The following is a 27074-nucleotide window of genomic DNA, read 5'->3' as shown; positions in this document are numbered from 1 at the left end:
AGTTGTGGTACGAGGTACCCTCCGCCACGCACCGTATGGTGGATTGCAGAGTAGATGTAGATGTAGATATGGTTTCACGGTGAGCCAAAGTTCTCAACGAACATATGATTTTTACTATTGAGCAACAATATTCCCAGGTATTTGCAATAACTGAGTGATTCGAATTGTGACTATCTTATTTCCAAGCCCAATATACTGTGTTTTTAGTTTCATTGTTCTTAAATTAGTATCCGCCACACGGAAAGTCGAGCCAAAACTGCATCACATGATATGAATTATACGGGGCGGTAGACGTTTGACTGCGCTGGATGCCATTGTGTTGTACTTCTACCTCTAAATAAGCTAATTCTTAATCTCTAATGAACACGATGATGAGAGGATGTCTTATCTTACTTTCTTTTAGTTTCTCCTATTGGTGTGCTATGCTTTCGGTAGCCGCGTGTGTCGCACTCTGCTCCCTGCACCTGAGGGTAGTTTTCTATGCAACAGACGTGCGATAACGAGACAAAGCTCAAAGTCTGCGCAACAAATAACTAATCTATGGAAATGACGCCTAAAACAGGTTTTATTTATTGTTGTCATTACCTTAATTTTACATAAAGCGGTATGCAGGACTCCCTGTACATCATCGTGTACTGGCAGCTTGTCATCTGCGCCTAAATTATGTTAATGTGAATTTGGCTGTTTACTAAATCTAAACGTAATTTTCTTGGGCTAAGATATTTCGCAACTGTATTGCGACAACTCACTTTTAATTCTTGCAAATCTTTCTTCGTCTACATTCTCTTGAGGTGTTGTGAAGCACACGCAAACATTTCACATATTTTGAAGAACATCGTTTGTAGCTAACGTCGGTCAAACTTCGCTCCTGATACGTTACCCCCTCCCAATGTCCGTTTTTGGTCAGTGGGCTAGGATGCTTGCTGGAGGTCTGTTTTATGTTGATTGAGATTTAAGTGCTCACTTGAAAGGTTTTTCTTTCATTTCAGGAAACGTAAGTTTCTGATCATGTTACATGAAGCCAGAGTATCATTTTATAATTATGAGTTGGTAGGTGTCTTGGAGGCTACATGCTTATCTCTCATCGATACCTACTCGCCTCGTCAACACGTTGCTCACCTTGAGACTGAGCATTTTCTTTTCATTTTCTTTTTCCTTATACGCTTATGGCTTCCTTGTGACCCGAGCACGAAAGCCAAGATTTCTGCAGTGTGTTACATACCACATCCCAGTGTCGTGAGTACTTTAATTACAGAGTCAAGTCACACAGTTCTTCGCAAAGCATACTAGATTCTAATCGGATAGACAGATATTCATTATTTATTTATTAGCAATACGACTCTAATCTAGCCAGCTTTGTGAGGTTTTGATACTGTAAATAATATGTTAGTTTCGGTGACTAGGGCAGTCGCGACTTACAGTTAGCCAATTGCCCGGGAGCCTCTCCTTGAAATTGTTGGATTTGTCTCTTTGGATATAGGAATCGTTTCTTATGTCAGATACGATCCAACTGTCGATGCATCGAGTGAGAATTTCTTATTGCCACTTGTGGTCTCATAGAGACCCAACAAACATCACAGACTACTGGACTTTCAACGCTCCCATACTTTTGTGGAAGTAGATCTGTTGTTCTCATTCATACAGAGATTCCAGTACAGCAATGAGCTCAATGCTTCAGCAGACAGGTGAATGTCACAGAGACCTGTAAACGGAAACGGCTTTTCGAACCAGGCCTTGTGGCAGTGTTACATGCCACTAACGATCGAGTAGCTACGAACATAACACCGGTGCAGATGCATATCTCAGCTACTATCCAAAGAATGCCTGCTACCAATTTTATCCTAAAGTTAGAGTTATTTCATTTATTTGTACTTATTTAATTTTTATTCAGCTTGGTGTCTATGTCAATGACACGTCATAGAATATTCCACATCATACACAGAAATCGAAATAAAATAAGCGTAAAGCAGAATGACATAACACGGAACCATGAATAACGGAAAGAGAATGGCACCGAAAAAAATTATAACAGTAACAATAATACCGTATAAGAATTAACTTCATTTTACAAATTTTAATAATGACAAAAAGGAGAACAAGTCTGAGAACAGAATTAAATGGATCTTCTGTTTTTTATATTAACTAAGTCAGCTGTCAATCAAGAGTTGCTTATTTCTATTGATTTACTGTGAGTACTCGTTAATTGATGTAATGCAACTTATGTATAGTTAGATCGCACGGAGAGGTATGTATACTATTAATTCTGTCTATTAATGTTCATGCCGCTGTAAATGACAGTTTTTATTTGCGCAACTGTTTTAATTTCGTGTGATCTAATATGACTCCAAAGGAAATGTTAGTGAAAGAGTCTGTAACGTGTTATATTTACACGTCAGCACTGACTGCCACACTGTTTACGTCAAAAGCGTGTTCTGATTCATCTTGTACACTTGAAGAGATGGTTTCTAGACCCTGCCAATAATGTGTCCTGTTTTACCTTCAAGATGACGGCGAGCAGTGGTTCGGTGTATCATTCCTTTTGTGGTGACGTTTTCTGGGTAAATTATTGAATGAAAGAAGTAATCCACAATTATTCATTTTGAGATGTAAATTATTATTTTTCACTATGTTTGTCGACACAAACTATCAATACATAAAACTAGTACTGACTGTAACACATTGTTTAATCATACCCAACACTTCGTCGAATATGATTCTTTTATTATTTTACTTGCAGAACTTACGTCTTTCTTGCAACCTCGATATTCTGTCCAAAATGTTAATTTTACCACTGTTTTTGCACGTACTCCCACGTCATCCTTTGTCGAACCCTTCACTGCTACAGTCCGACCCATGTATAAGTTGGCGTTGCTACCCTCAGGTGCGTTCATCCGCGTGGCACGGCGTAATCATATTAAGAGTTGGCGGGGGCTGATTGCAACAAATCACCAAAACATAGACCTTTCACTTGTCTGTCAGAACAATTTTTTTCTTTATAATACTTTTATAAAGAAACAGCTGCATCAATGGGACTCTTTGTTCAGGGGCAAATTTAGGTATTCATTTACATACAAAGAATTTTAGTGATCTATGCGTTAATAACATTGTGAGGTGACATACTGAGGTCCCGAAGGATGTGGTCACCTTACGCTGATATTTATTATTTTTGCAACGAAGATTTCTGTTTTTAGCTCACTGTCTAGTGTTAGTGGCAAAGACATTATGTTTATATGAGTATGCGCTGTAACATATTTGCTAGTAACGCTAGTGAATAGACTACAACGCTAAATTTAAGTCACAAAAATGATGTATATTACTTCAGCAGTGGCAGAAGGTATGGGTTTTATAACATTCTCTATATTACACAATTTCTGACTTGAATATGCTTTACCATTCGCAAAAAAAGGAGCTTAAGTTGCTTCAGCTACCGCTTGTGTCAAGTCAGTAATGAATACAAAGAAGAGTGTGGATGCACAGGACATTCCACATCAAATTTCAGGTCCTCTCACAGCGTAGATACGTAATCTGGGAATCAGTATAAAATGTCTAGCACAAAGTATATTATCATATCACCGTACATTAAGGATTCTTTTCGTCCCATTACCAATGATGTGTTAGATAAACATCTATAAATATGTGTCTGTCAGTTGTAAATAAGTTTTGAAAGTATCACAAGAGCAGTATGTTTATAACTATAGCGTATCCTAACACTGCTTTCTGATGCTGAGAAATAAAACCGTTTCAGCTTGTTATAGTATCATTTTTATTTTACGTTTTAATAGGAACCCCTTACACTGCAGTCCATTTTCCTTGACATGCTGCTGTTATGGCGGCAAAAATGTATAGCCAGTGGACTGTCATCTACATGTCGTGGGTGTTCAGTTCTACATGCTGACGTTCGGTGCGCCTCCTACATCCCCTTCTTATCCATTGGGGCAATACGTAGAATTTCTCTTTATCGTTCTTTATCCTTCTCAACAGGTTTTAAGGGAGCGTTATCCACCCTATATTATTACTTTCAAGACATAGCCGTTGTTGCATGGGACGGACTATGAATGTTGCGGTCAGGGATAACCTGTTGTGTGTATCATGACTTGACTCCAGTGAGTACAATTTTCATTACGGTTTCATCTTAGGTTTGGGATTATTTATTTTTTTACGTAATGGTTTTTCCACTTGCATACAGCTGAAAATGCTACTTTATGTGTCGTGAAACCGGCAGTGGCTAAGAATAAAGGGATTTTATAGCTGAGGCGGTTTTATTTCTCGCCGGCCATGGTGGCCGAGCTGTTCTAGGCACTTCAGTCCGGAACCGCGGGACTGCTACGGTCGCAGGTTCGAATCCCGCCTCGGGCATGGATGTATGTGATGTCCTTAGGTTAGTTAGGTTTAAGTAGTTCTAAGTTCCAGGGGACTGATGACCTCAGATGTGGAGTCCCATAGTGCTCAGAGCCATTTCATTTTTTATTTCTCAACATGATTTATAGTGGCTGTGGTTGCCCAGTTCACAAATTTTTCTGCATATTTTATGATCTAATGACGCCGAGAAACTCGTTTTTTAAAGATTTTCTGACACATCTGTAATTGTGTTGTGTAGTAAATTCGTAGGCTTGCAAAATAAATAAGTATTTGTGTGTGTGCTACAGTTTATATGGATAAAAGTGATACGAAAAAGGAATCACGCAGGAACATCTTAAAATAGTTCAAAGTTGTGAATGAGTGTGTTACCTGAAATCACACAGAAATGTTTTACTATTTAAGAGCCACATTCACAACTAAGAAATTGAAAATGGAAACAATTTTTATAGAAAAAAGTATGTACATTAGAGAGGTATACTGTATAGACAAAAAAACTTCATTGATGTGACTGTAGAAACAAACAACGTAGGAACGTTACATTGCCTTAAGAAAGAGTGGCAAAAGAGGCTGATGTCTAATAGTTTCTATGACACTGAGGAAATATATAAATCATTCACGTTGATACAGGGCTGCCATTTCGTTAAATAATTTGTATAAATTGATTAGTATACCTTTCATGTGAAAAATATTTTTGCTTATGGTTCTCTGTTTACAATTTTGTAATGTAGATGTGTATGCAGCAACCTGTCAAAATGAACCTGGTGAAGAGAAATGATGCCTGTGTAAGTGAAGTTGAGTGTGTGAAGTAGTGTGAATGAAATGTCTCTAAAAACGATGACATGAGTAGAAATATTAAGCGTAAGATTTTTATTAATATCCTTCAAATTAGGGCACATATACTTGCTTCCATATGCTATTGTATCATGTCTGCGTTATAGACTGTATACATTGTTTGAAACTGACTTGCCCGTACCATTGTACAAATCATAAAAGGATGAATAAATATTATTATTGTTATTTTTATTCTTGTTTTCATTATTGTTATTATTATTACTATTATTAGCAAATTCTTCCAGTCAGTGGAAGACGTAGGCAAGTAAATCAATCAAATTTTATTTAGGTTCTTCTTGTTGTGCCAGCAGACTATCATTTTTTCCAAGAAGGCTTGTTTACGTTCTTCCGACCACTGTAGTCTGTACTATTTTTGTTTACGGTACTCTGATGCAACTTCCCATTTTTCTACTTTGTGTCTGAACGTGTTTCTGTCTAAAATGTCGGTTGCTCTTATGTTTTTATGTTTGCGTTTTTGAGGTCCTTTCGAATTTCATTTAGCCAAGGTATTGAGTTCTTAAGTACTGTTCCATAGTCTGTTATCCCTTTTGTCAGTCGCTTTTCTTGTAAGTTCCATTCGCCTTTTTTTAATATCAATTTCGATGTTTAAATTTTTTTCTGTTATTTTGAATGAGTGCAGCCTGTAATCGCGTTGGGTCTGTCTTACTCCCAAAATTCTCCTAATGACATTCCTCTCTTCTTTTTTTATTTCTTCAAGTATTTTTTTTGTTTATTGGCAATGTTTTGCTGGCGCTGAGGACTCTTGGTTTCATAACTGTGATACAGTCATGAATTTTTGTCTCTCTTGACACGAATTTTTTGTTGTAAAAGTTTTGGACGAACATCAGTTATTATTATTATTATTACTGCATATACTACTGTTGTTATTGTTATTTTTGTTCTGTTGTTATTATTATTATTATTACTAAGAAGTGTACTGAAATACAAGATAACAACTATTAGGATATAATGAAAAAGAGAGAAAATATGACTGGATATATTCAAAATTTGATTTGCAATTAGGAAATTGGAAACATTAATACTTCGTTTCTAGTTGCACTAGAGTTAATCTCTCTTCGTCCTCCCAGTTTCATATCAAAGTTAAACACTGCATTCAAATTGTTGCAAACAGCCATAAAAAGCGATGATATATTGTTTCCATATTAAATTAAAGAAGTAATAGTACTACCATAGTTCACAGATGGATTTTTACATATGTAATATCAGTCATCAAAAACAATAAACCAGTGACTTTTTAAGCATATCATCCTTTACATATATCCACTATTTTTCATACATGTAAATGCGTTTCCATCTCACAGTATCAGTTACTATTACGTGTTCTGCAACCTTGGATCAGTTACTGTATTTCCCTTCAAGCTCCTGCCACATGTGATGAACTGATGTTTCCTTTGACTAGTTCCTCTAGGTATCTAAATTTATTTCAAATCATTCTCTATTGGTGTTCCTCCAGTATGTCTAAATCACTTAAAGCTGTTCGACATTTCATTTCACACCACAGCTTTTGTTTTAGATTTCCTATTGTTTTTCCAATCATCGATATCTTATCGTCTTATGCTTATGGATCTGTGTGTTAGAATAACGAGATATGTTATTTCCCGCTCTTATAGCGGTACACGATACAATGCTGCAAACACCATTATTCAAGAATCTTGCTCAAAACATTTCTCTCGCGATCTCACGACATTCGCTCTAGAAATATATTAACGACATGCATATAAACACAAAATATGATTCCCGCTATTCAGTTCAGAATGCTCCTCTTGTCAACACAAGCAAACGCTTTTTGTAGCATTGTCATGATTTATTTTTTACGTGTGGATTGGTGAAACTTTGGCATTGCACTTGTGACGCATTACTTCCCAACTTGAAATGAGATTAATAGCGAAATGCCATGGTTCTTTAGAACTGAATTATTAACTTTATCATCGTAAAAATTACTTTTAATTTTTTAAAATATGATTGTAACTGTAAAAACAGCAGGAAAATGTGAAGTCTTACAAAAGGAAATGAGAAATAGTTACTATCTGGCACCCATTCAAAACTATTAACTCTGCTCAATAATGTCTGTTTGACTGTAATGTCTCACATAAAGATGGAATGAAGTTCTCCTTTATTGTTTATGGGGATTCACTCTTACATTAACTTTCCGTGTCTCACAATGCATCATTCAATATGCTGAGTTCAGTGAACATTATATTGACTCCTCTTTGCACTAACTCTGCGAAATGATTCACTGAGTCACCTGGTAAGGAGACTACAATTCATAAATGACCTGTTGGTCAATACATGATTGTACAATAATTAAAGTAGGAACACGTTGCTGATTCTGGAACAAATTATTCTTTAATCTTTGAACCTGACATTGACCACCCCTCACTCTTCCCCTCCCCCACACTTCCCCTACCCTCTCCCCTCCTCCCACTCTTCTTCCCCATTCAAAAACCATGCTTCTTTCCATCGCCTCTCCTTTCCTTTCCTAAGCCACACCCCTTAATAGGATATAGGCTAATCTGAGAGCTTCTAAGTCAACGCACATCTTTAGGTCTCCCACTAACAGCTCAGAATTTCACTGCCATATCAGCTTGTCCAGTCACATCTATCGACTCTTTCTTGAGTTATGCCCCTTTCTTGGGAACAGATTAGTCATTGAGCTTCAAGTCAACTGTGTTACACCTACTCAGATCTCCCAGTCAAAGCTCAGTATCTTACTGCCATAATGATGAAACAACTAACAACAAATCTCCATAAGTTATGACGGGGAGGGGGGGTGGTCGGGGGTGGGAGGGTGGGCCGTGGCATGACATTCTCATCCAGTGCTGATGACAGTCCGAGTTTACTAGCTCTGATGTCAGCTCGCACTGTGCTCACTACTCATATTTGTCACCGGGACGAGTCTCAACCACAATGCGCCAGATATATCTAAAACTAAATCTAAAGACAAGGAGTTTAATAATATCATCTACAATGGATCTTTCGAATAGGCCTTTTAGACTCTAGCAATTGATGGTGCAAGGAGCTTACCTTGCGGTAGAGCAGGGAGCAGCAGGCAACGCGGATGCGCATGCCGACCAGCTGCGCCAGCATCATGTAGTGGTGGTAGAAGCAATTCTTGACGAAAACGATGATGCATAGCGCCGCTGCGTACGCACACGCCTCTCCCGACGTCATGCTGCTCCCCTGCGTAAAGTGCTCCACGATCTGCCCAAGCATGATGGGTTGCGCTACCCTGCACACAACACAAACACGAACTAAATAACCACGCTATGATACTCCAAGAACCCAATTACTCATTTTCCTTGCTCATATTGACCCTTTTGAGTTGAATATTACTTGACTTAGTAACTAGGATTAAATAGTGCGACCCGAGGCCTAAGATGCATTCTGTCCAAGGCGAACTGACGTGGCAAAGTATGGACTGGGTCTGTTAATTCGGAAATTAAAGCATGGCCATAGAAAATCTGCATGGTATTGATTACTGAGAGACCCCAAGGGTATCGTTTGGTCGTCCAAGAGTGGACGTACTTTTCTTCTCGCACATTGTACCTTAAATGCAACTATTGATGGCGAGGATTTCGATTCCTGAGCTTGAAATGAAGTTTTTGGAGTTGTCAGTAAGAGGAAAGAGAAAGGATAAAATCCAGTAACAACAAAGTGTTCACTCATCTCGCGTAGCACCAAAGGAGAAAAAAAATTAATATCTCAATTCGACGGACAGATTAACATCATAGTCAAATATCTTCACTCCGGAAGAGTTGGCGATTAGATGTGGGATTAAACACAAAACAATGGAGAGTGGTTTGCCAATCAGGAACTGCGTGCCACCAAATCTCTCTCGCCTTCTTGATAGTCAAACTTTGAAGTTGAAAATTTCTCCCATTAATTGGAATTTTGTACAGTCTCATCAGCAACAACCGTGAACGTCGCTGAACTTAAACCTATAATTTAAAATATACAGTGATTAAGGATTCAAATAATGTTTCTGAAAGCTTGAAGTACTCCGAAATGGGAAGACATGCGAAAGCTGTATATTCATTATATGTATATTCCACAATATTTTCGTATCAGTAGTAGTTGCAGAGCAACCAATCAGTTTTAGGTGCTCCACACAGCGTCCGTAAGTCATTAAGACGACTTAGTGACTAATTAATGATGAGCACAGCACTGGAATCTGGTCGAACTGCAACTGCTATCAATCAGAATATGTTCTGTTACTGAAATAGACCGATTGTTAGTGTGGAAATAGAGTGAAAGTATATTGTAACGAAATACATTGCAAAAATAATGTATTGATCCATTATCTGCTATGGACAGCTAACTGTACGCAATTGTCTACAACGAACCTCGTCCTGACGAGGTGGTTACTAAACTGCACTACGTCGACGAGTATTACCTGTCTAGTACAATTCATATTGTTGTTTACTGAATTTTTTTGGGTATTCCAAACTGTTTATGACTTATTAAACATTAAATGCTATAATACACAATAAAAGCTTGATTTTTACTTTTATTAAACAAATTATTTGGCTTCCGTTCTACATGATACGTATTCTTTTTTGTACAGTGACCTAATAAATGCTGCTGATACATCCATGGGAGAATATACTGTCTGGAACAACTAGGTGTGGCGCTGGTTGAGTCTTCAATTAGACACCTCTTGCTCAGGTGCTAGAAATCTAAGAGCCACTGAAGGTCGGTGCTTGTGTTCGGGTCTATGTGAGGAATATTTTCAGCAACCTGCCTGAATGAAATCTGTTGCATGGCAAACATTTGGTAGGAGAGAAAGTGGTCATCACTGTAGCTGACAGCATTTCCCATAAGAGTGTACCAAAGTGAAATTTCACGACTGTAGTCTTGTTTTCGAATGATTATGGATCCCTAAACAAGCTCGAGCATGGTAAACTATCACTCTGAATAACGATAGATCTTCCTGAAAGCCTGGCGGGTTTGTCTTCAGAATGGAAGTCAGCTACAGCAACACACTGAACCAACAGCATCGACATTGACTGTTCCCAGACATCTCGTGAAAGCCGCCTCTTCGCACATAGGCGCAAAGTGTATGTTCCATTAATAATGCGACATTGTAGTGGCAGAAGGTACTATGTGAAGAAACACTGTGGATGGAGGCACACGGAATGGAACCGAATTTTGCTACGTGTCAACTCACGATTACTGTTGAGGTCGCAAACCAACTCATTTACACCTGAAACAAACATTTTCTGAAGAATGCTTTTCTTTTCTGGACGTCAGTGCTCGTCCTTATTGCTGTATCCAGTCATCTCCTGCAACCACAACTGCCTACATTACAGGGATGGTTTGCAAGTTGCCTGTGCTTCGGATCCGCAGCATACACTCCCTTGGGAGAGCCGGATATCAACAATTGGCAGACATGGCGTATCAACCATTACAAGCTAGACTGGGTCCAAAAGACGCTAGTCTGCTCCGAACTGGAATTCCAACTGCCAGCATGGGAACATGCGGCACTGGCTTCGCTATAAGGGCTGCCAGCCTTGAGGCATAACTGAAAGAAAAGTTTAAAAAATAACAGGTGTTTTCACTGACGGCAGCTTGAGAAACAGACCATGGTGGTGTAGTCCTGGGTTCTTGTGTGTTTAGAGGACAAAAAGAAAATGTTACAAAATGGCAATGTTGTATTGGAAAACAGGTATATCAGTAAAAAAAACTTTGCTACATGTTGTCTCATTTTCTTTTCGGCCTCTTTTTCCCGCAGTCGAAGTCGCACTAACAAAGTGCACAAAATAGCCAGATGGCAGTGGTTATTCAAAATACGAAAACGTGAATATATTTAGTCTTAGTGAAAGCGCTGTGTGCTAAAATTTACCACATATTTGTAGAGGAACATGAAGAATGGTCTAAGAAAAAAAATCCTGATCACTCAAGATGCTTTAAAAGAAAGTGAAATGCTTTTGGTCTTAATTAGACTTCCTTATAGTCGCAAGAGATTGTATTTAAATATATAACTTGTGAAACTTCGTTATTTCGTACAAACATCCTCTACACGGCAAAGAAATTTCTGAAAAACCAAAATTATGTGATTGAATACCTCAGAGTTTGATTTATAAAAGCATTAAAACGAAAAGTTAACATACATAATTGGCATTATGGACTGATTGGTACTGTTCAGGCTGTAATAACTATGAAAGCAGTCGTTTATTCCTTTCGGGATGCGTGAAATAATGCCTCTTTCTTTCATTTATAGTATATGTATAATGTGATAGGTAAAACAGGTTCATTAAACTTGAACAATTTGTTTAGGCAAACTGAGCAGGAGGCATATTTTTGGAGGAAAGTGTTCCTACACTTTCTCAGATAAATAAATAAATAAATAAATGAAAAGTAAAAATAAAGTAAATAAAACTTATAGGTGGCATATCTAACTACTGTGTGGGGAACCAGGTTCGATTCCTGGTATTTCCAAGAATGTTTCCTTGGTGGGAGGACTGGAAAGGTATGCTTTCAGCCCCGTGACGCTAATTCGGAAGCTAATTGACTAAGAAGTAGCGGCTCCAAGGTCAAGAAAGCCTACAACAACTGGGAGAATAGTATGCTTATCCCATGCCCCTTCATATCGCATCCAAATGACGTCTCTGGCAGAGCATGATTCGGCGGTGCGTCGGCCCCAATTGGTCCATCTGGGCAAGAACGAGGAACTTTGCTCTTTTGGTGCAACAAGTGGACAACTATCACTAAAAATGAGCTTCCTAACATGGTATCTAACTGTGGCTTTCATGTAGTTATCCAACAACAATTTTTGAAAAATAATGTACCATTCAACAGATAAATAGCACTATGGAATTTTTTTGTCTATAATTGACGTAAATATTTGAGTGACACAGACTAATAGCATGATGGAGTTGAAAGGTCTACAGTAACTCTTGTGAATGTTTCACCATGCAGAAAGTATAGTTCACATGTATCCAAACTTGGAGGATGTGCAGAACAACAAACGTGCGATTGCAGAGAGAGATCACGTACACGTATGCCCATTAGCATCCTTTTTTGAGTGACCTGATGGGCCAATGTTCGTAATTTTATTTAATGGAGTGTTGTTGAACAATACGGAAATGTCAAAATAAGTCCCAGATTCCCACTAAATGTCAAAGGGTGCGACATTAGCATGTGAGTGAGTTCGATAGAATGGAATGAGGGTTCTCTTGGAAATGACTTTGCCGTACCGTGAGATATCAAATCACACAAGGCATGCTGATACGACAGGGATAAATGTGCGGAAACAGCGGATAGAATAGTGTCTTAGGCAGAAATCAGAAAATTCTACGGCACACATAAATTGTACAACAGATTGTGTTGTCCATATAGATTACTTTTATATCTCATCTCTTGTCAACTCTACCTTGGTTGAATTTACAAGCCTGCCCCACAATTTATGCACTTTGTTGTGTATCAGTCAAAATTCGCGTTTAAATTAAAAATTTTCTTCTGTTCCTGTAATAAATTACTCCTTTCTCCACATTTATTTTAGTTTATATCTCCCCCGACAGTCATGTAAATTGTACTTGAGGTCAGAGGTTGCCTAGCACCACATGAATATTAAAATCCATCCTATTACATTTATCTTTCAGTTTATATGCTTCTCTAATTTCAGTTTTTATTCAAAGTATCTCACTTTTCTGTTTTACCATTGGCACCTCGTTTGTTACATTCTTCATTTTTATCTTTGCGTAGTGGGCCGTGCTACTAAACAACTTTCATTAAATTTTGTTTTCATGTTTCTTCACATAACTGCTTGTCCAATATGTAAGAATTTCCTAATTTCTTCCAGTGCCTCAGATGACACGTACTTGCAAAACCGGACATTATTTTAAGAGAATATCCGCTATCACTTGTTGTACAATAGATTTTATTGTCGTCCAGAAAGCTTTCATACAAAAAAGTGCGTATATTTTATGACAGAGTGACAGAGTTGTAAATTTAAGTAAGATAGAATTGCTGAACTGACAAGGGACGAACAAATGAAAGCAGGCTGCACACTTTGGCTCGTTGGTTGGATACCGCAAGATGCAGTGCGTCTACAAAGAAAGGGGAAGCACCAAGGTAATTCTGAAAAAACTGACATTATTTTTGGAGAATATCCGCTATCACTTGTTGTACAATAGATTTTGTTGTAGTGTACAAAGCTTTCATTCAAAAAAGTGCATATATTTTATGACAGAGTTGTAAATTTAAGTAAGATAGAATTGCTGAACTGACAAGGGATGAACAAAACAAATCAGGCTGCAGACATTGGCTCGTTGATTGGATACCGCAAAATGCAGTGCGTCTACAAAGAAAAGGTAAGCACCATGGAAACTCTGAAAAAACTGAATTGTCAGACTCTTGAAGATTCATGTCAACTGTCCCGCGAAAGCCTACTTTCAAACATTCAAGAATCAGTATTGAGGTACCTACGAACACACTACAGCGCACTGCGTGTCACGCTCATAGGAATCGCGAAAACAAGATTAGACTACTTGGAGCGCAAGCAGTCATTTAAGTAGTGATTCTTCCCTCGTTCCATACGGGAATGAAACGGTATGGAAACTTAATACGTGGTACAATGAGATGTATCCGCTACTATGCATATCATAAATATTTGCAGAGTATGGACACAGATTATATAATCCGAATCATTTGTATACTGTTATGTACAAAATGAGTGGAACGAAGTTTATGTCAGTTCAAGTAATCTTCTTGCTGTCAGAATTTCACAGACATTAGAGTTAAGTTAATGGAGATAAGTGATCTTACAATAGTAGCGACAGCTTACCTGAAAACCAGTTCCTCGATCAGGAGAACAATGCCGCAGCCGAGGTACTGAAGCCAAAAGGTTTTCATTATGGCTAACAGCAGAGACGGTTTTCGCCCCTTAGCTGTTGCTTTCTCCACCTCGGATAGCCAGTTCCTGTAATTAAAATTACACCTCAGTTGACATTTACATAATGTGCCCCAATCACTCCAGTTTTTAACATAATATTATTCATTATCTGTATCTAGTTATTTAAAAATTATTTGTGCATGTGTGGATATAGATTTCTATTACTTTTATGAGAAAGAATAGTTACGACGAAGCACTCATGCTATTTTCAAGTAGTACACGTTGTTAATGCAAAATGGCAAACGCTAAACATGCCTGAGACTTCGGCAACACCAGCAATTTCTGTGGTCAAGTATCGCACTATTCCAGCGAGCCAGACAATTACACCACTGTATCTCGTAATAGTTAGAGGATATTAAGGAGAGTTTTGGCCCAGATAGCATTTTATCTCAAAATCACTGATAAGATTAGACGGTGTATGAGGTTACACATCCAGAGTCCCAAGCTCCCTCTCCCCCCCCCCCCCCCTCCCGGAAACCACAAGGAATTGATAAAGGTCATCCAGAAAAAACCACATCTTAAGCAAGTGGACTAATTACAATCCAGGTTGCGACGTAACTCGATAATAGTCACGTGATATGCGAGGGCTGTTCAACAAATAATGCAACACATTTTTTTCTGGACCAGTTTCGGGTGAAAAAATTTGTTACGGGATCTCGTAAAACATTCCCACTTCAGCCACTACAATATTACGAATTTACGATGGGTGTCTCCACTATACGTGGCATTCGGTGTGGAAACTGCAACGGAGATGAGTTCAAAGCAGAGACCTGTCATTGAGTTCCTTTTGTGGGAAAACCACAGCATCGCAGATATTCACAGTCCGCGGAGACCTGGCAGTGAACTAAAGTGCAGTGACTCATTGGGTCAGGCATCAGTCATCATCGCAACAAGGTCTCGCCAAAATGTCCGATCTTCCGCGTGCCGGCGGCCGCACACACCTGTGACTCCTGCAGTGTAGGAACAGCGGACACTCTCATTCGAAGTGACACCTCGCTGCACAACTGGATGTCTCTGTTGGTAGTGCTGAAACATCAGCTGGGGTACTAAAAAGTGTATGGCCGCAGGGTTCCTGGCCGCCTAGCAGAAGACCGTAAAGAGAAACGAAGGACCAGCTGTGTGGAATTACTTGCGCGTTACGAGACTGAATATGACTCCTTTTTTTGTAGAACATTGCCACAAGCGATGAAACATTGGTTGATCACTTCGAAATGGAAACAAAAGAGCAATCCATGGAGTAGAATCACACCCCTACCTCTCCTCTGAAGAAAAAGTTGAAAGCCCGCACCCTCAGCCGGTAAAGTCATGGCGACAGTCTTCCGGGACTCTGAAGGGATTAGTGTGTTTAATGTCCTCCCTCATGGTGCAAAGATCAACTTTTAGATGTATTATGCTACCTTCAGGAAATTGAAAAGACCGACTTCAGCGTGTTCATCACCACAACAATGCAAGCGAGCTTCTCCTTCTCCAAGACAACGCAAGGCCTCACACAAGTCTACGCACTCGAGAGGACCTCACCAAACTTCATTGGACCGTTTTTCTTCATGCGCCTTACAGCCCTGATCTCGCACCTACAGACTTCCATCTGTTTACAAAAAATGTTCAAATGTTTGTGAGTTCCTAAGGGACCAAGCTGCTGAGGTCATCGGTCCCTAGTCTTACACACTACTTAAACTAACTTACGCTAACGACACATACAGCCATGCCCGAGCGAGGACTCGAACCTCCGGCGGCAGGGGCAGCGCAGCCGTGACATGACGTCTGAAACCGCGCGGCCACTCCGCGTGACCCATCCGTCTACCCCAATGAAGTATGCACTCTGAGTGAAGCAGTACACGGATGATGGGAAGGTTACTGATGCAGCAAGGCGTTGGCTCCGAAGTCGACCAGTCAGGTGGTGCCATGAGAGCATATAGGCACTCCCAGTAAGGTGGGGTTAGGCCTTCGGCTTGAACGCGTATTATGTAGAAAAACAAGGTTTTGTAGTCAAAAGGTACGCCCCCTTAATCCAGTGGTCAACACGTCTGACTGGCACGCAGCGGGCCAAGCTCCTATTCCAGGCTGGATCGGTGATTTTCTCCGCTCGGAGACTGGGTGTAGTGTTGTTCTCGTTACCATTTCATCGTCATCGACGCACAAATCTTCCATTGTAGTCTCAACTGAAAGGGCGATCAACGTGGCAGCCAAGCTATCAGTGGCATACGCTCATTTTATTTCGTAGCCAAAAGAATTGGGAATAACATGGACTACTGGAATCCTTAATAAAACCAACCTGCTTTCAGAAAAAAATGTATTGCATTACTTATTGAACGCCCCTCGTAAAGACTGTGGGAAACCCCTGGTATCTTCCTATTTGTCTCAGCCAACGGGAGCAAATAAAATGGCGGAAAGCCCTTGCAACAATAAGATTCGAGCTCCTCCTCCAACACCCTTCCTTATCATCCTTTACAACTACCTCAAATGTGTAAGCCTCTTGATTCAAGGTATGAGTATTACGGGGAAAAGGTTCAGGTTTATTGTAAACAATAATATTTTCTCGCTATAGTTCAACCGCATGAGCCTAGTCAATTGTACTCTGTAGTGAAAGGATTTGATTATTTTGTAAATAATAACGCTAATATGGAAATAACTTATAATTTACTGACGTAATTTGTTCATTTTGTCAACAGTTTTTGTATATTTACCAACAATAATATTTTCTTTATTTATGGCTTATTTACAAGGTTATTTTGCAATAAATTATTTTTTCTTGTAATTTAAAAGATTGCAAACACATACAAATATAAAGTTTCCTTTAAAATTAATACTATGAGGTACAGAGATACTGCGTTCACTAAAACTAGTAAAAATTAAGAAGAGCCTGTACACTGCTTTTCCCATAGTAGTGAGAGAGGGAATGAGATCATCCATAACCCGGCTGATAAACACGTGTCGGAAGGTACGACTTTTATGCGGGGTGGAGCCCCACACCATATCGTTACACGGGTTGGAAGATCTCTTGCACACATCGCTTGGTGACTATCGCTTGCTGAGCCGCTTCGTCTGTCATGCGTGTCCTCCAAGGTCCTGTGACCTCAATCCGTGTGAATATTGGTTGTGAGGTTACCTGAAGTAGTAAGTTCACCCACATAGTCCGACCTGATTAGGAATGCTAAAAAACAACATCCGAAGACAGTTTCTCACCATGCCTACGGATTGTTGTACAGTGCCATTCACAACTTTTTCCCTCGACTATAGGTATTGTTGACGAATGATTGCCAACATGTTGAGCATTTGCTACAAAGAATATCGTCTTTGCTAAATACCATCAGTTACGCCAGTTATTGCTTTTGCATCATATGCAGCGCTATCTGTTGGTAATCTTGTGCACTTTTCTTTTCGTTCCAATAAAACGTCATGTGAATTCAGTCAGGAGTGTCAATTTTTGCGTCTCTTCCTTTATGCTAGGTTACAAGTGCTACTTTCAGATGAAAACGCTGACACAGGAGAGGAAGTCGTGGCGGGCGGTGTCAAACAAGTCAAAAGACTGAAAAAAAAAGTTAGATGATTCCGTGAAGTATTCAGTTTTCAAATGTTAACGGACCTTTGGGTCATCCTGTATACAGTATATACATTTATTTCAATATTTACAGTATTTACATTTAATGAATGATTTTTTTCTATTTACATTTCTTTGCTGTACGCAATATGTATACATGGGAAACAGGGACTGACAACATCAGATGAAGATAAACCACACACATACACAAATATATATGCAATATTTACAAGCACATATAGTATGCAGTTGTGTACATGGTACACAATATACAGTAAATGCATACACAGTGTGCAATCATTCATTCCTTCTCTCTCTCTCTCTCTCTCTCTCTCTCTCTCAAACACACACACACACACACACACACACACACACAACTATGACAAGCGGGTCATCCAACTATCCCGCCACATTCGCACATACACGTCAACTATTTATAAATAAACACATATCCACGCTCTCAGTGACCCCATTGAATAGTGTGATCATGATAGGGTGCTTATCCCATCCCCACAGATGAACTATTTGTCGTGATGACTGGACAGCGTTACTTGCAGATGCAGTGCAGTATGTACCCCGTGGCTTTTTTATCGAAAGATTACCTGGCGTACCATATGTTGAGCTACGCCAACGCCCTTGTGGAGGCACTTCTTGTCATCTACGATTGTGCGAAACTTTGAGGCCGCATTATCCACACCTTTACCCGACCTCTGGGTGGCATCTGCTCGTGTACGGTATGTGCAAATCTTTGAGCTAAGTTCCATAAACTCCACAATTGTCCGGAACCGCGCTGCTGCTACGGTCGCAGGTTCGAATCCTGCCTCGGGCATGGAAGTGTGTGATGTCCTTAGGTTAGTTAGGTTTAAGTAGTTCTAAGTCTAGGGGACTGATGACCTCAGATGTTAAGTCTGATAGTGCTTAGAGCCATTTTGAACTCCACAATTTGCGACCCGTTCGCCTCATCAGTAACATTCTTGTTTTAAGGTATTATTTCAAAAAGATTATCGCACGCATATCTAGACATGTCGGATGTTTCGGAATTGTCAAAAAATGGCTCTCAGCACTATGGAACTTAACATCTGAGGTCATCAGTCTCCTAAAACTTAGATCTACTTAAACCTAACCCAAGGACATCACACACATCCATACCCGAGGCAGGATTCGAACCTGCGACCATAGCAGTCGCGGGTCGAAATTGTCCGTAATTACTTCATATGGATTGCAGCCTTTCATGTACGTAAGAAGCGAGGGTCACTACGCTTTCAGCTACTATCTAGTATCAAACCATGAATTCTGCATGGAAGGAGACTGACAAGGCAACAGCAATGTGATTGTGGATAAGCATACGAGAGTTAGGATTAATTTTTTAATGCTGATGACCTCCGGTTGTAGAGTAATGACATATAACAAATTTTTTATGTCAGACAAAAAGCACAGGTGTGAACAGAATCATCGGAAACCGCCTTACAGATTTCATAAAGTTTCCAGACATGCAACTACTAGAAACTTTTACCTCTTCCTTGGCTAAAGAACATGCTATTACCAGGTTGGAGGCTGCAATATACAACTACAGAATGGATCGTTTATTTGACCATGTACAAGAGTTTTTAAGCTCCACTGTACTGTGTGCAAATCGTTTCCATGTGGTGTTAATTAACGAATAACTTACATAACAGCTGCTGTGTGGTGTTCAACAACTTTCTGCTGTTTGTCTAGTGCAGTAATAAAATACCCAAAATTTGACTGGTGTACAAGTCAGTCTTTCAGACACTCAGACTTGTATGTTCTGTCTGCATATAATTTTAATTGTCTATCTGTAGACTACGTGGAGGTTCTTAACAGTGACACCAACAAAGACGACATAAATGGTATACAGAATTAGGCCTGATCCCCACAAACAATATTATTCCACTAGTCTTATGAAAAAAGAACCAATGTGTCAGACAGACTTAAACCATTCCCTATTAAGGAAATTACTCCTGCAAGTACAGTTAATGTGTTATGTCTACGAAAAGGAAAACTATCAAAAGAGGACATCGAAGTCAAGAAATGAAAACTAGAGTAAATGACGAAGATAAAAGAACAATATAAACTGTAATTGGTTAAAGAAGAAGCTATTGAAAATGTGCAAGCAAGGTTTACATATTGTTTTAAACACAGTGTAAGGAGAAATGTGGCCACAACTGGAGAATATGATATATCTACATTTACAGTAAACAGCAATGGAAAGCACTGGCCAAAATCAATAGAATCGAGAACGGTTACTATATTAGAGGGTACACTAATTTTTTTTATAAACCTTCATTTCCATTTGGACAGGCTTAAAAACGATAGTTATACTGTATCTAAATGTGGCGAACTGGACACTGTGCATCTAGCAACAGAACAGCTGTTTGCAGATTTTAAAACTGATGAAATAACTACGTTTAATGGGCACTCGTTTGCAAATGTTGTAAACTTTAAGTTCTATAGTGAAATTCCGCTTACACATAGGAATCTATGGAATGTTTTAACAATAGTGTCATGGAGGAAATAAGAGGCACAATTAAAATTCCCAAATGCTCTCATCTAGAACAGCTGCAAGAAGGAACACAGTTAACTATTAAATACATAACACACGTGTTTTACAGGAAGAAAATTAGATATGTATTAGAATTCGAAAAAATACTTTCCTTATATTTGTCAAATTACTGGCTGGAGAAGGAGCTAGATGATTCAGATGTGTATTTAAGTTCTAAGTTAGAATTAAGACAGATTTCACTAAAACTGCACCTAACAGAAGTAAAGAAAGAGTTATTTTCTGTGTTTAAATGTATATGTAGAATTAATAAAAGAGTTGAAACTTCCTGGAAGATTAAAACTGTGTACCGAACCGAGACTCGAAGTCGGGATCTTTGCCTTTCGCGGGCAGGTGCTCTACCATCTGAGCTACCCAAGCACGACTCACGCCCCCTCCTCACAGCTTCGCTTCTGCTAGTACCTCGTCTCCTACCTTCCAAACTTTAAAGGAGCTCTCCTACGAAGCTTGTAGAACTAGCACTCCTGAAAGAAAGGATATTGCGGAGACATGGCTTAGCCACAGCCTAGTGGATGTTTCCAGAATATGATTTTCACTCTGCAGCGGAGGAGAGCTTCTGTAAAGTTTGGAAGGTAAGAGACGAGGTACTGGCAGAAGTGAAGCTTTGAGGACGTGGCGTGAGTCGTGCTTGGGTAGCTCAGATGGTAGAGCACTTGCCCGCGGAAAGCAAAGATCCCGAGTTCGAGTCTCGGTCCGGCAGGCAGTTTTAGTCTGCCAGGAAGTTTCATATCAGCGCACACTCCGCTGCAGGGTGAAAATCTCATTCTGGAAATAAAAGAGTTTGTCCAAGAATATTTGTTGTTATTCACTACCCTACCAAAAATCCTAAAAAGTCTCCTATGTACGGTGACCTACACATATGTTTTCTGGATGGGGGAAGTGGGTCTTTGGGCGACCATGAAAGGTAGTTACAACTTGGTAGCTGAAAGCGTAAGGACCCCCATTTCATAGACATATGCACGATGGCAGCTGCTGCGGCTGCGGCAGTACAGTACAGTTAATCAACACCAGGTAAGATAAGACGGGAAGCCCATCTGCAGCCTGCTGCTGTGGCAGTACGGCCAGTAGTATGAGGGTGTCCTCGTCCAGCACTTCCACTGCTACTGTATCAGCGGCACGTTATTCCTACAGTTTTTTGGGCTAGTGGAGAGCACGTATGCATTTTACCCCAATCGTTGGACTGGTCGTGGTAGTAAATCTAACTGACCACCAACATCGCGAGACCTCTCGGCGTAACATTTTTGTTTATGGGGCTGGATGAACTAATGGTGAGTACCGGAGACGAACGGCTTGATCGTATAGAGGAGGCTGCTTCCCTCATTAGGGTACGTGCAAAGGCACTCAGACATGTAAAACAACACGTTCTGCCAAGAGTGCACAAACGAATTGAAGTTGACGGGGGGATATTCGAACATCTGTATCTACGATACTGCTTAGAGGTGATTGAGTTAAAAATATGGGTTTTTCAATTGCTGCTTTGTAAAACGCATAGTTTAATGTTTGCTAACTGTTGCACAAGTGTACATCTATATCTACAGACATATTCCGCAAGCCAACGTTTGGCGCGTGGCGGAGACTACGTTGAACCACTACCTGTCATTTCCTTCTCTGTTCCACTCGCAAGCAGAGTGTGAGAAAAACGATTGTCTCTATGCCTCCGTAATGGCCCTAACTTCCCTTATCTTATCTTATGTATGTTGATGGCAGTAGAACCCTTCTGCACCAGGTTCAGATGCCGGTTCTCTAAATTATTTCGGCAGTGTTCCTTAAAAAGAACGTCACCTTCCCCAGGTATTCCCATCAGCATCACCGTAATACTTGCCTGTTGATTGAGACTACCGGAAACGAATCTAGTAACTCCTCCTCAAAACAATTTCGATATCTTCCTTTCGTCCTACTTGGTACAGATGCCAAACACTCGAATAGTACTGAAGAATAGGTCGCACTAGCGTCCTACATGTGGTCTCCTTTAAAGGCGAACCACATTTTCCCCATCATTCTCCAAATAAACTGAAGTCGACCATTCGCCTTCCCTACCACAATCCCCACATGCTCGTTCCATTTCATATCGCTTTACAACGCTACGCTCAGATATTTAAACGACCGGACTGTATTCGAACAGCCGGACGCGGTGGTCTCGCGGTTCTAGGCGCGCAGTCCGGAACCGCGCGACTGCTACGGTCGCAGGTTCGAATCCTGCCTCGGGCATGGATGTGTGTGATGTCCTTAGGTTAGTTAGGTTTAAGTAGTTCTAAGTTCTAGGGGACTGATGACCACAGCTGTTAAGTCCCATAGTGCTCAGAGCCATTTGAACCATTTTTTTGTATTCGAACATTACGTGTGTGTTTTTCCTACTCATCTGCATTAACTTACATTACACCAACCAGAAATTTTGCTTAAGTCATATTGTATCCCCCTACAGTCAACACATCCATAGTTCGCAGGATATCATGTGAGAAATGGGAAAGCAGAGTTTCGCACAAGCCATACTTTCTAAAACCATGCTGATTTGTGGACGAAAGATTTTCAGTCTCAAGGAAATTTATTTTATTCGAACCGAGAATAAGTTCAGGAACTATGCAGCAAACCGATGAGAAGGATATTGGTCTGTAATTTTGCGGTCCGTTTCATTTACCCTTCTCATATGTAGGAGTCACCAGCGCTTTTTCCAGTTACTTGGGACTTTGGCTTGGGAGAGAGATTCGCGATAAATGCAAGCTAAGTAAGGGACCGATGTCGTAGAGCGCTCTTTGTAAAATCAGACTGGGATTCCATCTGGACCTGGTGATTTATCTGTTTTCAACTCTTTCAGTATTCTGTACACCAGGGATGCCTATTATTATGTCCTCCATAAGGGACTCTGAACGATGGTCAAAAGTCAAACAATGATGTCTGTGCGATCTTCCGGTGTGAACGATTTCTTAAACACGAAATTTAAAACTTCAGCTTTCCTATTGTTGTCTTACGTTGCCACGCAAGACTGATCAACGAGTGGCTGGATAGAAGGCTGCGACCCGATTAGTGATTTTACATAGGACCAGAATTTTCCCGGGTTCTCGGCAAGATCTTTTGCTAAGTCATGACGGTGGTAGTTGTATGCTTCGGGAAAACATCTTCTTACAGACTCATGAATCTCTACCAACTTTTTTCTGCCGTCATTTGCGCATTCTCGTTTGACACGAGGGTGCTACAGTCTTTGCTTTCTCTGCATTTTCAGAATTTTGTTATTAATCCGCGGTCGTTCATTTCCGTTCGTAATTGCCACATACTCTTCCAGAGCGCGATTTACAATGCGTTTAAATTTTGCCCGTAATTCTTCAACGTCCCTCACACTCGAACTAAATGATATCCACTCAGTGTCTAAGTGGTATGATGATAATTGATAATCTGCTTTTACGAGCAACAGTACTCTCCTAGCCTTCTTGATTGATTTATTAACTTTAATAACCATCGTTTCTATGATGATCACGATCACTAATCTTTGTCTCTTTACTGATACCGTTGATAACGTCAGGCCTGTTTGTAGCTACAAGGTCTAAAATATTTGCCGACGTGAGTGGGCTCTCGAACTAGATGCTCAAGACAGTTTTCGGAAAACGTGTACAATATTACTTCACAAGAATGCATGTTCGGCTCCCCGCAATGAACTCATGGACGTCCTAGTCCATAGTCGGCAGGTTTGGTCACCTCCAACTAATATTGCTTGATATGGATATTTCAGAGCTACTGAGTGCAGACTTTCTTTGAATGACTTTAAAACTGTCAAGGCGAAATCGTGTGGCCGATAAAGATATCCGATAATTAACTTGGTCTCAGTAAGACCTGTTATGCGCATCCAAGTAACTTCACAGTCACATTCAAATTCTACCTTATTAGAAACAATATTTTTTTCAGCTGCAACGAACACTCTCCCTCCTAGGCGTCTAATCTGTCTTTCCAATTTACGTTTACGGACTCGCCAAACATTTCAGAGCCTTCTACTTCGAATTTCAGCTAGCTCTTTGTCCCGAGAATAATTTTATGTGCGAAAAATTTCCTGGCGGGCGCTGAATTCGAGAACTTTGTTAGTAATACTTCGACAATTTACTGATAAAATTTTGACAGTCGAGAAGTCTTTACTCTGAACGTGGTCTTGATTTCGCTGTCTGTGTGTCGGCTGGCGAGCGTTCATTGGAGTACCTCCAACTACCGCATAGCCGAAAAAACCCACGTATGCTACCCGAGTGTGGTTTTTGCCGAAGGTGTAACTCACGTCAATCACCACAACGGAATCCATAAAATTATCAGTTCTCGAACTTACATACAAAGTAAATAACAATGTACATTAAATGCATTATATCTTGAAAACAATTCGGACTAGAGCATACGTGCATAGGAAGTCTTTTGCTGCAAATGATCGTTCCTGTTCTGATACTGTATATTAACTATTGCTCCTGGAACATCATGTGTACGCGTATTACTGAGTGTGCTGGCTTCGTGTCTTCCTTGGCTACCATAATGCGTTCATAGTAGTTACCCTGCATTATAGTTTTCTTATTGATTATTAGACGTAAGTCTGAATTAACCCTGTCTGATTATTTATTTATAGTCTTGTACTTACCTGATCAGGAACCTTGCCCTTACCGCCGTCGCACTTCACTAATTCCCACAATATCTAACCTCAGCCTAACCATTTATCTTTTTCAGTTCTCTAATCTACTTACGCGATAAATGGATCTAACATTCCTAACTCCGATCCGTAAATTATCGGATTTGTTTTTCTGACGACAACATCCTCCCGAGTATTCCCCAGCCTAAGTTTCGAAAAGGACACTATTTTACCTCCGGAATATTTTAACCAAGGGGATACGAACATCATTAATTGATAGAATTGTGCTGCATGTCCGTTGTAAATATAACGGCTGTAGATATCCACTGCTTGCATACGTTCGCAGCACCAACACAGAAAGTCCATGCTGGCTAACGCTGCAAGGCCAAATTAGCCAGCTATGCAGACTGTTGCCTCTGTAAGTGCTGAAAAGGTTGTTGCCCCTCTTCAAGAGTGAATTGTTGTCTGTCCTCTTCACAGGTACTCCTCTCATGTGGTTGCACCTACAGCACGGTTATATGCATTGTTGAGATGCTCGAGCCACCTCACCGCAGTAATTTCCATAATTCGTTGGGGATTAAAGGTCCTTACCCGGGCCAAAAATGACTATTATTTCTGTGAACAATGAAGAACTGACAATATGTAGAGGAGTCGTTCTGCACAGAATACGAGAGATAGAAACTGCGACGTACTTTTCACATACAGGAATGCAAACCAATATCAGGAATGTGTGTATGTGTAATCTTATGGGACTTAACTGCTAAAGTCATGAGTCCCTAAGCTTACACACTACTTAACCTAAATTATCCTAAGGACAAACACACACACCCATGCCCGAGGGAGGACTCTAACCTCCGCTGGGACCAGCCGCACAGTCCATGACTGTAGCGCCCAAGACCCCTCGGCTAATCCCGCGCGGCAAAATCAGGAATGAAACTGATAGCCGAATTGTGTCTCGTTAGATTACTCAGACCTCTAAGTAATAAAGACGCCTCTTGAAGGAAATCAGTAGAAAATAGTGCAGTAGAGTACAACGTGATAACTCTGAACGAAAGCTATAGCACCTATCGTCGAAGTTATTTCCTGTAATCACTTTCGATTCATATGCTGCGAAACGAACAACACCACTTTACAACTGAACTCGAGCTATCTTATTACTTCACTAAGCTCATTTTATGCTACGTATGGGTCTATCCTTGACTTTGCCGATAATGTAACTGGCGTTTTACACAAATGTGTGGTACTGCGTGGTGAAACTCGTGCGAAGCACCACAATAGAATCCATAAAATGACCAGTTATCGAACCTATTCGTACAATTATGCTTACCCATTGCTCCATCAATGATGCAGAAGTGCCTTGAGTTCATTCAGTACGTTTTAAGCACCAATTATAACCATCAGACACACCATCTTATTGGCAGTACAAATTAATGAGACAATCAGGGTTAAGCTGCACCACCAAAACACAATTGAATCCCCAGCTTGCACTTCGTTGGGGCACAGCAAAGTGTCCCTTTACATCTGGATATTTTTCCCATTTATAGTGATGTACAGAATTCAGTTCACTAGGAAGTCTTCAGTTCACTTTCATTGCTGAGCCGATATTTTTTAACGATGTACTGACTTCATTTGGTGACAGTATAGGACTATATCAAACTCTTTCCGGAAGAAAACATACACAGCATCAACCTTGGCTCCGTTAGCTGGTGCCTTCCCTTTCTCTTGGATGAACAAAGGGAGGTGAGTTTCACAAGAACACTTTTTGTGCAATGTGTGTTAATCTACACAGAGGGGATTTTCGGTATCGATAAAGATCGTAATAAGTATTCCAGAACTCTGCAACAGGTTAGCTTCAGCGAAATAGGTCTTTTGAATGATTTTTTGTAGAGTTCCTTTCCTGTTTAAACATTTCAATATTTATCTTTTCTGCATTCGTGAAATTACTGAAAAAATGAACCGTATTACGATATTCCGCAGCGAAAAATATTAAAAGACTTTCGGTGCTTCGGCCATCTGTGCCACCCGCCGTTTCGGTGCCAGTATATTTACTATACGGATGACTGATTTGTTTGCTGACTTAACACAAGACCAAAGCTTCTTAGGATATTTCGGCAGTCTGTAGAGAGAAAATTTAACTTTGAATCCTTTGAGCGCATCGCTCTCCTTACACCCACTTTGGATTTGTTCGGCGTTTTTGTTCAACAACTCTTCCGCTTCGTTTAAATTTGCGATGAAGCTCTATCTGCTATTGAAGCAGTTTTCTAAC

General features: G+C 40.1%; 1 protein-coding gene across 3 annotated transcripts in view; it reads right to left on the bottom strand.

Moving 5' to 3' along the window:
• The window catches only part of LOC126183603 (ATP-binding cassette sub-family C member 4-like), a 267542-nt gene that overhangs the window by 191563 nt on the left and 48905 nt on the right, over positions 1 to 27074 (bottom strand). For all 3 annotated transcript variants that reach the window (XM_049925712.1, XM_049925713.1, XM_049925714.1), the window contains exons 3-4: positions 13997 to 14131; positions 8236 to 8440 (exon numbers count right to left, since the gene is read on the bottom strand). In XM_049925712.1, coding sequence (XP_049781669.1) covers positions 8236 to 8440; positions 13997 to 14131 — 340 coding nt within the window. The remainder of the gene's footprint in view (positions 1 to 8235; positions 8441 to 13996; positions 14132 to 27074) is intronic.

The sequence above is a fragment of the Schistocerca cancellata genome, chromosome 4 (genome assembly GCF_023864275.1).
Source record: "Schistocerca cancellata isolate TAMUIC-IGC-003103 chromosome 4, iqSchCanc2.1, whole genome shotgun sequence".
NCBI classification, from domain to species: domain Eukaryota; kingdom Metazoa; phylum Arthropoda; class Insecta; order Orthoptera; family Acrididae; genus Schistocerca; species Schistocerca cancellata.
Note: the sequence above shows the minus strand (reverse complement) of the source record. Positions and strands in the feature narration are given on the sequence as shown.